The 14,194-nt window shown below is 36.5% G+C and overlaps 1 protein-coding gene across 5 annotated transcripts in view; it reads right to left on the bottom strand.

Annotated features, from left to right (window-relative positions):
- Positions 1 to 1,900: 1,900 nt before the first annotated feature.
- Positions 1,901 to 14,194, bottom strand: part of LOC123557579 (von Willebrand factor A domain-containing protein 3B-like) — a 39,715-nt gene continuing 27,421 nt past the window's right edge. For 3 of the 5 annotated variants that reach the window (XM_053543895.1, XM_053543892.1, XM_053543896.1), the window contains 8 exons: positions 13,147 to 13,280; positions 12,649 to 12,905; positions 11,625 to 11,753; positions 10,569 to 10,610; positions 5,376 to 5,433; positions 4,675 to 4,831; positions 2,311 to 2,432; positions 1,901 to 2,035 (listed from right to left, as the gene is read on the bottom strand). In XM_053543895.1, coding sequence (XP_053399870.1) covers positions 1,978 to 2,035; positions 2,311 to 2,432; positions 4,675 to 4,831; positions 5,376 to 5,433; positions 10,569 to 10,610; positions 11,625 to 11,753; positions 12,649 to 12,905; positions 13,147 to 13,280 — 957 coding nt within the window. In that variant the 3' untranslated portion in view covers positions 1,901 to 1,977. Of the gene's footprint in view, positions 2,036 to 2,310; positions 2,433 to 4,674; positions 4,832 to 5,375; positions 5,434 to 7,109; positions 7,152 to 10,568; positions 10,611 to 11,624; positions 11,754 to 12,648; positions 12,906 to 13,146; positions 13,281 to 14,194 lie in introns of all 5 variants that reach the window. The other 2 variants (XM_053543893.1, XM_053543897.1) reach the window with 2 other exon arrangements.

Below are 14,194 nucleotides of genomic sequence, written 5' to 3'. Positions count from 1 at the left end.
TCCACCCTTCTAGCTGAGAATAATTTCGTTAAAAATATTCTCTTCAAGCCAGAAAATATCTGTGAACATCATACATTGACATCATTGAATGTAAAGAAGTTTTAATATACAGGCCAAATACACTCATGCCATGCTTTTTCATGAAGAAACTGGGTAATCACGTAAAACATGTCTAATCATGTAAAGAACAAGAAATGTGCTAAAATGCAGAAACTTCAATGAGTGAGGTATTACCCTCAAGGCTGCCCACTTTGTGCTGTGAGGACCTGCTTCCTTTGGAATTATGGGTACTCTGAGAATCCTTGGACTTGGCGGACTTATCAGATGCACTGGAGGACGATGACGAAACTGAATCTTTTGACCTAGAAAGTTCTTTTGACCTTGCTGAGAGTCAGGCAGAAAAAATCGCTTTGCTTTAAAATCGTCGACTAAACATTAAATTCAATCGTCAAGTCGTTCCCGCTATTAGCGCTTTGCGTAAATCTTTAGATGTTTGGAGGTACCTTTCTCTGTGCTATTTCATCTTCAAGGAGTGTTATATCATGTTCACTGATGGGCCAATTTGCCTCCTGGAGGGCTCTCATGAACCAGCTGCGATTGTTTATGAAAGAAACTGGGGACCGTCATATCAACCGAACAGCTGATAAACATGAAAAAATGTAACCCTATTATTCACCCTGTGACAAGTAAGGATGTCTGCACATGTTTGTTAAAAAGATCAAGAAGAAAAATGATTGTTAGATTAAAGTTTAACGCTATTTTTCAACAGTATTTTAATTACATATTATTATTGTCAGCTAATTTTTTGGTGTTCTTCAACTCTGTACCAGAAATAACAAATACTGTGCAAATAACTGACAACAGCCCACCCGCTTAGCTCAGTAGGTAAGAGCCTTGGTCTATGGATCTCGGGGTCGCGAATTCGATCCTCGGGTGGGGCGTATGTTCTCCGTGACTTTTTGATAAACGACACTGTGTCTAAATCATTAGTCCTCCACCTCCGATTCATGTGGGGAAGTTGGCAGTTAACTGCGGAGAACAGGTTTGTACTGGTACAGAATCCAGGAATACTGGTTAGGTTAATGCCCGCCGTTACATAACTGAAATACTGTTGAAAAATGGCGTTTTAAACCCAAAACAAACAAAAATAACTGACAACTTCTCCACATGAATCACAGGCAGCAGAGGTGGGACGTGAGGAACAGATTTTGAGCGTAAAGTGTTCTGTATAATTATCTTGTACATTTACCTAGTCTTGGAACTAGCTCTTAGTAACTAGAGCTCGCAGTCTCTTAATTCATAGTGTCATGCTCTCTCTACTGTGTTAACTGGATACACAGCATATCAATGTGCCCACAATATACCATCATGTCCACAATAGATCAGTGTGTCCACAGTATATCAATGCATCCACAGTATATCAATGTGTTTAAAGTATATCAACATAACAATAGTATATAAATGTATCCACAATATATCTTTGTGCTCGCAGTATATCTATAGATCCACAATATATCACTGTGTTCAGAGTGTATCAATGTGTCTGCGATATATGTTTGGGATCACAGCATATTCTATGGTTCCACAGTATATCACTGTGTCCACAGTATATCAGCATGTCTACAGCATATAGATCTATAGTATATCAATGTGTCCACAGTATATCAATGTGTCCACAGTATATCAGCATGTCTATAAAATATAGATCTATAGTATATCAATGTGTCTGCAGTATATCAATGTGTCCACAGTATATCAGAATGTCTACATCATATCTATAGATCCAAAGTATATCAATGTGTCCACAGTATATCAGAATGTCTACATCATATCTATAGATCCAAAGTATATCAATGTGTCTACAGTATATCAATGTGTTCACAGTATATCAATGTGTCCACCATATATCTATGTGTCCACAGTATATCAATGTGTCCACAGTATATCAATGTGGAGGACAAACAAAAAGTTAAGCACTTACTCTTCATCCCTTATATCTTTTGGAACAGCGTCCCATACCAGTGCATCCAGTCGTCTGTGTGAAAAAAATTAAAATGTAATATCATATTCTAATTATCTATTAAATTTAAGGCACCTGTCAAAGAAACTGTAGATGAGTTTCCATTTAAAAAAAACCAAAAACATATCTAAACATTCTCATTGACAGATATATTATTCATATTACTTCATGAAATTGACAATATTTCTTTCATATCATAAGGATTTTGCGGGAACTTTCATATTTCAGTATCAAGACAATTCTGACATTCTGAAAAGTGACTACAACAGTTACTGTATATTAAACTATACCTATTAAACAGGCCTAAAACTCTGTCCAGTTTTTCCTCATAAGCCTTCAGGTTGACTCCGTTAGGGTTGATCAACTTGATCGGTTGTCTCGACTTGTTTGAAACATGTGCTATTGGTAGAACCTGTAAATAATGGGGATATTGTTAGAAATAAAGGAAAACAAGAGGGCCATGATGGCCCTATATCGCTCACCTGTTATCATTGCACTTGAGGACAAGAAGGTCCTCAGTAAAATATCAAAGTCCAATGGACAGGAACAACAAAGGGAAGAAATTTAACCAAAAAGAAAAAAAAATTCTTACAAGGTATAGATATGTCAAAATACACCTAAAAATTGGAGGTACCATCCATGTTGTACCACAGAAAAGTGGTCTCGGTTTTTCCCTACGGCCAATAGTAAAAAAGTTACTAAAAATAAGCTATTTATAGTAACGTAAAAGGGAAGTAATTCAAAAAATATTTATTGTAAGTGAACAAAAGAAGGATCTGCCAAATAAATCTGTTGACATAAATGAAACTTCAGATCAGTATCTTAATTAGTTATGAAGATATACCCATTTTAATTTGAAATAAAGGGAGGTAATTTGACATAAAACCAGTCCATAGTTATCTACCCTGATTGTCTCTGTCCAACTAATAACAATAATGAAATTTCAAATAAGTCCTATAAGTACTTATGGATATAAATCCATTTTGATTACAATCAGGGGAGGTAATCAGATATAAAATAACTCTGGAACCTACGATTGGATCTGATTTGTCATGGAATCCAAGATTTATTGTTGTTGAAGATATTTTGGAAGTTTGTATCATATAAAACCATAAATGAAGTCTCTATATGACTGCAAAAGCCAAAATAGCCAATTTTGGACCTTTAAGGGGCCATAACTCTGGAACCCATGATGGAATCTGGCCAGTTGATGAAAGGAAGCAAGATCTCGTTGTGATACAAGTTGTGTGCAAGTTTGGTTAAAATCAAATCATAAATGAAGCTGCTATTGTGCAGACAAGGTCAAAATAGCTAATTTTGGCCTTTTCAGGGGCCATAACTCTGGAACCCATTGTGGGATCTGGTCGGATCAAGAAAGGAACTGAGATCTTATGGTGACACAAGTTTTGTGCAAGTTTGATTAAATTCAAATCATAAATGAAGCTGCTATTGTGCAGACAAGGTCAAAATAGCTAATTTTGGCCTTTTCAGGGGCCATCACTCTGGAACCCATAATGGAATCTCGCCAGTTCAAGAAAGGAACCAAGATTTTATGGTGATACAAGTTGTGTGCAAGTTTGGTTAAATTCAAATCATAAATGAAGCTGCTATTGTGCAGACAAGGTCAAAACAGCTAATTTTGGCCCTTTAAGGGGCCCTAACTCTGGAGCCCATAATGGAATCTGGCCAGTTCAAGAAAGGAACCAAGATCTCGTGGTGATACAAGTTGTGTGCCAGTTTGGTAAAAATCAAATCATAAATAAAGCTGCTATTGTGCAGACAATGTCAAAATAGCTAATTTTGGCCCTTTCAGGGGCCATAACTCTGGAACCCATAATGGGATCTGGCCAGTTCAAGAAAGGAACCGTGACCTTATGGTGATACAAGTTGTGTGCAAGTTTGGTTAAAATAAAATCATAAATGAAACACTATCATGCAGACAAGGAATTGTTGACGGGCGCACGGACGGACGGACTGACGACGGACGAAGGGTGATCACAAAAGCTCACCTTGTCACTATGTGACAGGTGAGCTAAAAAATGATGGAAAGATTGATGGAAATAATGGAAAAATTGAACAAATTTATAATGGGACTGTTCTAAGATACATAGCTCTTACGTTAATAACTTAAACATATTACATATTTTTCAGTGAAATACCAAAATATTATGACAAAATATATTATCTGGTATTTTCACACAGTTTCATATGTAAAAAAATTACATATTAATTGTGTAAAAAAATGAAATGTGTCTGTTTTACAATTTCACTCCTGAAAACCATAAATTGAGCCACACCATGAGAAAACCAACACAGTGGCTTTGCGACCAGCATGGATCCAGACCAGCCTGCGCATCCACGCAGTCTGGTCAGGATCCATGCTGTTCGCTTTCAAAGCCTATTACAATTACAGAAACCCTTAGCGAACAGCATGGATCCTGACCAGACTGCGCGGATGCGCAGGCTGGTCTGGATCCATGCTGGTTTCAAAGCCACTATGTTGGTTTTCTCATGGCGCAGCTCATATATCAAGCATATTTTCTGAACATTTAAATACAGCTAGCACAGACCTCTGGTTAACTCATTTATTTGCAAATCAAAAATACTACATTATACAGTCTTATGAAATAAGAAATAGATAAACACTGACTTACCTCATCAAAAACTTTTGCCAGCACATGCTTATCGAGTATAGGAACATATTTAGATCGGTGTGGTATCATTGTGGGTGCCAGGGCGTCCAGTAATGTCAGTTTCCTAGCAACAAGGCCATTTCTCTGTAACCACTGCTTGCTTGACATACTGCGAATTCTAGAATCACAAGTAAGATAGATTTATATACCTTCTTAACCCTTACCCTACTGAATTTCTATGATGAACTTGTCCGTCTTTCAATTTGGACAGTGGCATTTACTGTTAAAAGGGGTGCATACCAAAAAGGTACTGACTGAATAGCGAACAGTGTTGATCTTGGTCTGCACTGGTCGCACAGGCAAAATTACTTGCCCCTAACAGTCTAAAGGTTAAAGCTGGATGAATACCACGAGTACCCATCCGAGCATTATTTCAGGCATGGGTTGCCACATTGGTAAAACCATTCTTAAGCCAGCTGGATTGCTTCCTCACATGAAACCATTTCTACACCCCTGGGTTCTACCAAGGTGCTTGCCTGAAAGAGGCCTCTAGCGGTACCCAGTGTCATCCTCCACCATTAAAGCTGGAACGTTGCCATATGACCTGAATTATGTCAATGTGACTTAAAACCAGACAGCTAACTAATCTAATGTCATTGCTTGCTGGATGGAAAAGTTTCACTCTGATCAAACTTGCGTAACTTTTTTACATGTCAACTTACTTTTTAAAACGTCTGCTTCTGGGCCGTCTTTCAAGTGCTCGTTGTTCACGTGCCTCAACTGAAAATAAATTTTTGATAATTCTAAATGAAACTGTATATATATGTAAAATAAATGAATGAAAATAATGTGAACATAGTCAAACAAAATTTCAAAAAGACTATACATGTATATCAAATTAATATTTCTTTAAAAATAAAACCTAATTGTCTGTCTTTACATATATACTCTTATCAGTGGTGTAACTAGTCGTACTAAATGTATGCACATCAAAGAGACACATCTCAAAGAGTACAGAGAATCTTATGTTTTTTAAAAAAAAATATCTGTTTTAGGAGGTATTTTCAATGTAACCGTTAGCCTGCTGGTGGCAAGTGAGTCCGCCTTTGCACATCTGTGCAGACTGATCATGGTCTGCACTGTTCGCTATTTTGTCAGTGAATTTTCAGTGAACACCCTTTCGAATAAAAAATGGTATTGCCCAAATTGAATGGTGGACCAGTTCATTTTAGGAATTTAGCAGGGTAAAGGTTAAAATGAGCTCTACATACAGTGGTAAAAATAAACAATCTTAACCATGAGCACGTTGATATGGCTGCAACTCCATTAAACATCCCACCCTTTGATCTTAATCACAGTTTGTGAGTAGAATGCACTTTGACTTAAAATCAAGTTTATTCACATGCATTCCGGTGTATACGTATAGCTACACCACTGCTTACAGAATTCTACTTTCAGATTTATGAAGTCTTACAGACCTCTTAAAAAAATAATTTTTTACCAACAATAAAAGTGTTAATAGCTAACTACATATACAGAACAGCAGTCAAGGAAATTTGAATGAGCATTAGTAATTTTCAACAAGCCAGGAAAAACTAGGTCAAAAATCAGGTACAAAGTCAAACAACAAAAGAACAACAACAAAATTGGCTGCATTGCAAACAGGTTGCGGGTCAGAGCATTTATTTAGTCACCCAATCCCTTAACAAATATCTCACAGTCTTTATACAAGGGTAAACCTCTTGACAAAAAAAACAAACAAATTTGAGCCATGCCATGAGAAAACCAACATAGTGGGTTTGCAACCAGCATGAATCCAGACCAGCCTGCACATCCGCGCAGTCTGGTCAGGCTCCATGCTGTTCGCTTTTAAAGCCTATTGGAATTGGAGAAACTGTTAGCGAACAGGATGGATCCTGACCAGACTGCGCGGATGCGCAGGCTGGTCTGGATCCATGCTGGTCGCACACCCACTATGTTGGTTTTCCCATGGCACGGCTCATTTAATGGATAACTGTAATCATCTTAAATATATAACCAGAAATCCTTAAAATTTCTATTAACTATATATTAAAACAACACAAAATTCCATAAAAAATTTAGCTGTATTATGTGAATAATCCAAAGCTGGCTTAACACTATATCACATTTTTTTTCTGTTCGAAACAACTCTAGCATCAGTTCACCTTACTAAGAATTGTTACTATATAATTTAGTCTAATACTTGACTTACATTACTTAGTAATATCTGTATCAAGAGTATTTTAGCAGTGCACACATAGGTATATATACATGTATATACTCAGCTGTGTTGTGAAGGACAAAGGGCACCAAAACATTCAACTTTCCTTTTAATTTATAAACAAAAAACAACAACATATAATCAACTTTTCCAACACAGAACAAAAGGATTATGAAAAAGCATGAAAAACATTTGCGCGCACATTTCATACAACCTATATCAACGACTCGCGGTGACATGCCATAATCCTCAAGTACTGCAAAAAAAACAAGAGCTGTCTCCATAGGATGACACATGCCCCCGATGGCACTTTAAATGAATAGTTATGGCCGATGTTCGAGTTTAGGACCTTTGACCTACGGAGCTGGGTCTTGCGCGCGACACGTCGTCTTACTGTGTCACAAATTTATGCGTAGTTATTTTAAAATCCATGCATGAATGACAAAGATATGGACCGGAGACACCCATCAATGCACTATCATGAAAAAAGACCTTTAACATCTAAGTGTGACCTTGACCTTTGAGCTACGGACCTGGGTCTTGCGCATGACATGTCGTCTTACTGTGGTACACATTCATGCCAAGTTATTTGAAAATCCATCCATCAATGACAAAGATATGGACCGGACACGCCCATCAATGCACTATCCCTTAATGTCTAAGTGTGACCTTGACCTTTGAGATACGGACCTGGGTCTTGCGCGCGACATGTCGTCTTACTGTGGTACACATTCATGCCAAGTTATTTGAAAATCCATCCATCGATGACAAAGATATGGACCGGACACGCCAATCAATGCACTATCCCTTAATGTCTAAGTGTGACCTTGACCTTTGAGCTACGGACCTGGGTCTTGCGCGCGACACATCGTCTTACTGTGGTACACATTCATGCCAAGTTATTTGAAAATCCATCCATTGATGACAAAGATATGGACCGGACACGCCCATCCATGCAATAACCTTTAATGTCTAAGTGTGACCTTGACCTTTGAGCTACGGACCTGGGTCTTGCGCGCGACACATCGTCTTACTGTGGTACACATTCATGCCAAGTTATTTGAAAATCCATCCATCGATGACAAAGATATGGACCGGACACGAAAAATGCGGACAGACTGACAGACCGACAGACAGACGGTTCAAAAACTATATGCCTTCCTTCGGGGGCATAAAAATTCCAAATGTTGTTCTAAGAACATGTTCTATATCCTACTGCTAGACTAAATTTTAGCCTAAAAATTGGGGGATATCTAGAGGCACTTAGCTAATGTAATGCAAATACTTTACACTGTTTTCCCTAAAACTGCTTTGCTGGATTTTTTTTTACAAATTCTTCTTCCCAAAAGCAGTCATAATAACATTGAAATTTATGCACCTTTTCAAAAAGTTATTTGTTTAATTAAATGATAATATATAGAAGTGTGCTTTAATTAATTTAAATATGACAAAGAGGTCATACCTCTGGCATAAAAAAATCCATGAAGATGCAACCCGGGTGAATTATTCCATGAGAAGTATAACCAGTTCTGAGTGTTTAAATTGATTAAAACATGAATTTTTTTTTTCTATTATTCTAGTTCCTATAGTTGTGCCTTATATGTATGCACTATTTCTTGGCAGCTATAAGTAGACTGAAGTGACATTACTGTTAGCATGTATTATCAAAAATAAACATGATTTGTCATTTTAGAATATTAAAATATATGCAACAGGTTTGGCCATGATCATCAAACTTTGAATACAGCTAAAATACATCCTTTGCCTTCATTTTGCCCTATATATTACACTTTACTACAAATCGCTAAAGTCACAGCTTTTTCCTAGCATCTTAAATGTCTAGTACTTTGTATCTAGCACTCTGATGCTACTACCAATATGTATATAGACCTCTATGGACAAAGTGGGGTGCTAATCCATGCTTCTCTAACACTGTAAAATATCAAAACAGACACATGTACCTTAAAACACTAAAAATAGTTCAGCATGATGTCATTTCTAATTTTAGACTGATTATATCCAACAGAATTATCCTGATCGACCAAGGTTCTACTAAGGAGGGAAGCCTTCTGATTCTGTACTCAAAATTCATATATTAATCGTACAGTCAAATGACCTTGACCTTGAAGCGAGCCATCCAAAACATGCGCTCTGCACATTGTCTCAATGTGGTTAACATTTGTGTCAATTTTCTTCGAAATCAAGGGGTTAAAGAGTTAAGCGGACACAAAATTGCTAACGGACAGACAGACACTGGTGTCATAACATAATATGATCCTTTGGGCATATAAAGTTATAGTTTGTATTTATAGGGAGTGGGGGTATCAGCTTTCAGTATCTGATGCATCATTTTTTTTTTTCAAATTTAAGGCATTTTAATTCAAGAAAAAAAAAAGAGGATAAAATGATGGAAATTAACTGCATTTTCCTTAATAGGTAATGCAATAAAATTATTGGAAATATGGAACCTCAGAAATCTCAAGAAAATATAGGAAACTAGAGCTATCACTAAAGGTGATGAATGTACCCCCCGCATGCACTGACAAAGTACATTGCAATTTGACGCACACAAGATTGCATAATTATGTGGACTGTATGTATATAGACTGTATGTATACAGTATAGTAACAAAAAACAAAGTCCCATAACTATGCAGAATATTTATCTAAAAGAATGTAACATGCACCATGCACAACTAGAGTTGGTACCGATCACTTGTGTGAAGTTTCATTAAATTGTGTGCAAGGGTTTGGTAGATTAGGCACGCACAAGATTGCATATGCAGACTGTATGTACATAGTATGTTAACAAGAAACAAAGTCCCATAACTCTGCACTTTTTGTTGCTGAAAGAACCTTACATGCCCCATGCACAACTACTGTTGTTACTGATCGCTTGTGTGAAGTTTCATTAAATTGTGTCAAGGGGATGAGGAGAGATGGTGCGCACAAGATTGTGTCTATGTATATAGTATAGTAACAAAAAAACAAAGTCCCATAACTCTGCAAAATTTTTTTCTAAAAGAACCTAACATGCCCCATGCACAACTACTGTTGGTACTGATCATTTGTGTGAAGTTTCATTAAATTGTGTCAAGGGGATGAGGAGAGATGGTGCGCACAAGATTGTGTCTATGTATATAGTATAGTAACAAAAAACAAAGTCCCATAACTCTGCAAAATTTTTTTTTCTAAAAGAACCTAACATGCCCCATGCACAACTACTGTTGGTACTGATCACTTGTGTGAAGTTTCATTAAATTCTGTCAAGGGGATAAGGAGAGATGGTGCGCACAAGATTGCGTCTACGGACAGACAGACAGACAGACAACCTGAAACCAGTATACCCCACCTTACAACTTTGTTGTCGGGGGTTACAAATATAAGACAATACTGAAATTCATAGGAAATAGTCGGCAGCCTAACAATATCAACATTCAGGTAATACATGACAAACAGATCGAAAAACACTTAAAGCAGGACAGAAAGAAATTGAAACAACTATTTCTTGAATACCATGGTGACAAAAATATCAGATTCTACTTTATACTACTGACATTATATAAAAGAAAACACAATAAAAGTTTTAACCATTTCAGAAATAAAATGAAAGAAAAACATCTTCTAGTACAAAAGGGAGAAAATAAGATAAAATAAACTGGACAGCATCTCACCAATTTCTTCATCAGATACTGAAATCAAGCCCTTATTAGGGCCTGCAAGTAGAACAATTATGGTTGAAGGTCTACAAACTTAACTTAATTAAAACACAGTAGATGCTAACATATGAAGGTTTCTTCTATCACAATAGCTAAGAATGACAAAATGTAATGGTGTTCACAGGAAAAAACAAATATTTACAGGTTTGTGATGGTAAAATGTGAAACTGTGTTAAAGGTAAAAAATGAAAATGTGTTTGAGTTAAAGAAGTTATTGTGTTAGAAGTACAAAATGTATAGAGTTTAGACTCTAAAAACTCCCTTTACAGAAGATTGTTTGGCGTTTGGTTTATCTGATACTATAAACAAAGCTTGCAATATCAATTTTGTGGGTACCAAAGTTTGTGGTTTCAGCAAAAAGAGACATTTTGAACAGATGTAAAGCCATAGATTTTAAATTTTGAACATGAACTGGAATTTTACTCAATTCACTGGTACTTTATTTTGTAGATTTTGCTAACCAAAGTGGTAAGTTCACGACCAATATTAACAATTTCACATTACATGACAATTACTTTTCTTTTGATTTATAATTACTAACCAACGGAAGTACCTTTAAAATTGTGAAGATTTGATATAAATCTGGAGGTATGCTCCTTTAAAGAAGAACAAATGAGCCGCGCCATGAGAAAACCAACATAGTGGCTTTGCGACCAGCATAGATCCAGACCAGCCTGCGCATCCACGCAGTCTGGTCAGGATCCATGCTGTTTGCTAACAGTTTCTCTATGACAATAGACTTTGAAAGCGAACAGCATGGATCCTGACCAGACTGCGCGGATGCGCAGGCTGGTCTGGATCCATGCTGGTCGCAAAGCCACTATGTTGGTTTTCTCATGGTGTGGCTCAAATTATTCAAAAGAAGATATAAACTAATAAAATAACAAATAACTAAGAGACACTTGGTACTTTTTCCAGCCATTCAGAGATCCATTTTATTCACACATATCTATAAATAGATTTTCTATTAATATCTAGGAGAAAACATAAAATGGGCTTCAAAATTCATACCTTGTGCCAACTTTTTCTGTCTTGATGCCTGTTTTTCAAACAATTGTCTTGTTTCGGGCAGAAGCCACTCGTCAGAGTTGAACTTGCCCTGACTGTTCAATGTCCTTAACAGACTGGTTCTCGTATGACCTGTAAATGATGTAATCACTTTAAACCCGTGTTTACCAAGGTGTTTTTATCTAGTTCACTCTCAGATTCATTTAAGGAATAAATTGTGGTTATGTAGTTATCATATGGAAACCATACTGATATAAAATTAATTGGACTGTTTAAAGTGTGCAGAGCTCTCCTCGCTTTTTTCTGATCCAGTGCAAAATCTTTAAAAAAGAAATACAATGTACATCTTTGAAACAACAAAAATTGTAAACCAGCTGTTGGAAGAGTAAACATTCTAATGTCGCCTTACACAAGCAACTTTAGGGACAATGAAGTACTGTGAAATCATTTAAATTAGCTGGCATGAAATTTCGCGCAAACGTGAAAAAGGACTGTTCAGCGCGGGCTTTAATTCACACATTTTCAATTTTAGAAATGAAGAAATAAAGTCAAAAAATAATAATAGTGCGGTCTTAAATTCGCGCATCTGTCCTAGCGCGAAATATGCGAAAATTTGTCCTACGCGAAAAAAAATGATTTCATAGTATTTCGTGTGAAAAAGAGTAGAATGAAAACTATCACAGCCAATCAAGCATTGTGACCCTTGAAATGCTCTGTCTTTGGAATAACAAGCTTCCTAGGTATTGGGGTCCATTAGCCGTTAGTACCAGTAGCTTCATCTGAGAAAATGCATTTGTACTGTGAAGATATAAGCTAGGAACTTGCACCTCTTGAACCCATGTCTATGGTATTTACACATACCATTTTCATTTTCAAAGTCATAAGATTTCCCATTTACTCACTCAAGGTTGTTGCCTTTTCATAAATGACATCATCATTTTCCACAAAACAGTGTCCCAACATGAAAACCAGTAAATTATAAAATACAGAATTTGGCTATATCTATAGTAATGTTTGTTTTGAGTACCTGCTGCAAGGGGCTTGGCTACGGGACCTCTGGCGCTACTTGGGCGTGAGCTCCTTGGCCTCCTTTTAGCAAGAGTAAACTCCCTTGTTTCCACTGAGGTTGTAACCCTTGGTGGTGGTGGGGTAGGAATGTGTTCCCTATCTGGAGGGGCACTGCTGGGTCTTGGGGGTTGGGTTGGGCTGTTTGACCTGTACAGGTCCTGTGGGTCCATGGCTGGTACAGCTGAAACCCGGTCTGTACCTGGCATTGGATGTTTCCTTTAAACAAAAAAAAATAAATTAATAAAAATAAAAAAATTGTATTACAACACATATAATTAACACAAGAGATACATATGATTTCATGTAACGTGATCTGAAATTAAAATGATTATTTTGTGACATGTAAGGTGAAAAAAAAATTCCAGAAAACCAAAGGATGAATTACCTAAACATTACCTAAACATAATGCATAGCTTTTTCATATGGGCAAATAAAACACAATCTCATAAAAAAGTACCTGCTACATTTTTTCATATCATCAATTTCTTTCTTCCATGACAGTTTGGCACACTCGTCTCTCAACTCGGCTACTTTATCCAGATTCTCCAAACCTCTCTTCATTTCATCTTTCAATAGTCGTATATCCTCACTCTGTAAAATTTATCAGAAAATTGTAAATATTTAGATATTTTAAACAATAACAAGTGAATGAAGTATTGCCATGCAATACAAAGTCCCCTACTGGAAGGCACCTAATTTTTCCTACTGCAGTATAACATAATGAACTGATATCTGTCAATGATGTATAAACAATATTGTACTACATATACAATATGTTATAACATTATAACAACACACTTGGATTAAAATGTGCATATATAAAAACCCACAGTTGTTTTCATATTGAATTTTTTTGGCTGATTATAAAAATGTTGTCATGTAAGTTATTTATAGTAACAACAAAGGGAAATTAATCTTTAAAAAAAAAAAAAAAAAAATTAATAATATAAGTCCACAAGAAACTCTTTACCAGGTAGAGATAGGTCAAAATACACCTAAAAATTGGATGTAACATGCATGCTGTACCACAGAAAAGTGGTCTCGATTTTTCTCTACTGCCAGTAATAAAAAAGTTACAATAAAATCTATTTATAGTAACAACAAAGGGATGTAATTCTAAAAACAAGGGTGCCTCATGGTGGTGAACATTTGGTCCAAGTTACATCAAAATCCCTCCATGCATGAAGAAGAAATGTTCCATACAAAGTCATTCTTGAATTTGACCTTTGACTTCTAATATGACCTTGACCTTAGACCTAGGGACCTGGTTCTTGCGCATGACATGTTGTCTCATCCAGGGGAATATTTGTGCCAACTGATATCTAAATCCTGCTTTGCATGACAAAGTTATAGACCGGACAGGAAAAAAATCCTCTTGACCTTTGATCTCAAAGTGTGACCTTGACCTTTAAGCTAGGGTACTGGGTGTTGCGCATGACATGTCGTCTCATCATGGGAAACATTTGTGCCAAGTAATATTAAAATCCCTTCATGGATGGCAGAGT

This window comes from Mercenaria mercenaria, chromosome 5 (assembly GCF_021730395.1).
Source record: "Mercenaria mercenaria strain notata chromosome 5, MADL_Memer_1, whole genome shotgun sequence".
Classification (NCBI taxonomy): domain Eukaryota; kingdom Metazoa; phylum Mollusca; class Bivalvia; order Venerida; family Veneridae; genus Mercenaria; species Mercenaria mercenaria.
The sequence above is the reverse complement of the archived record's forward strand: the minus strand, read 5'-3'. Positions and strand labels throughout refer to the sequence as shown.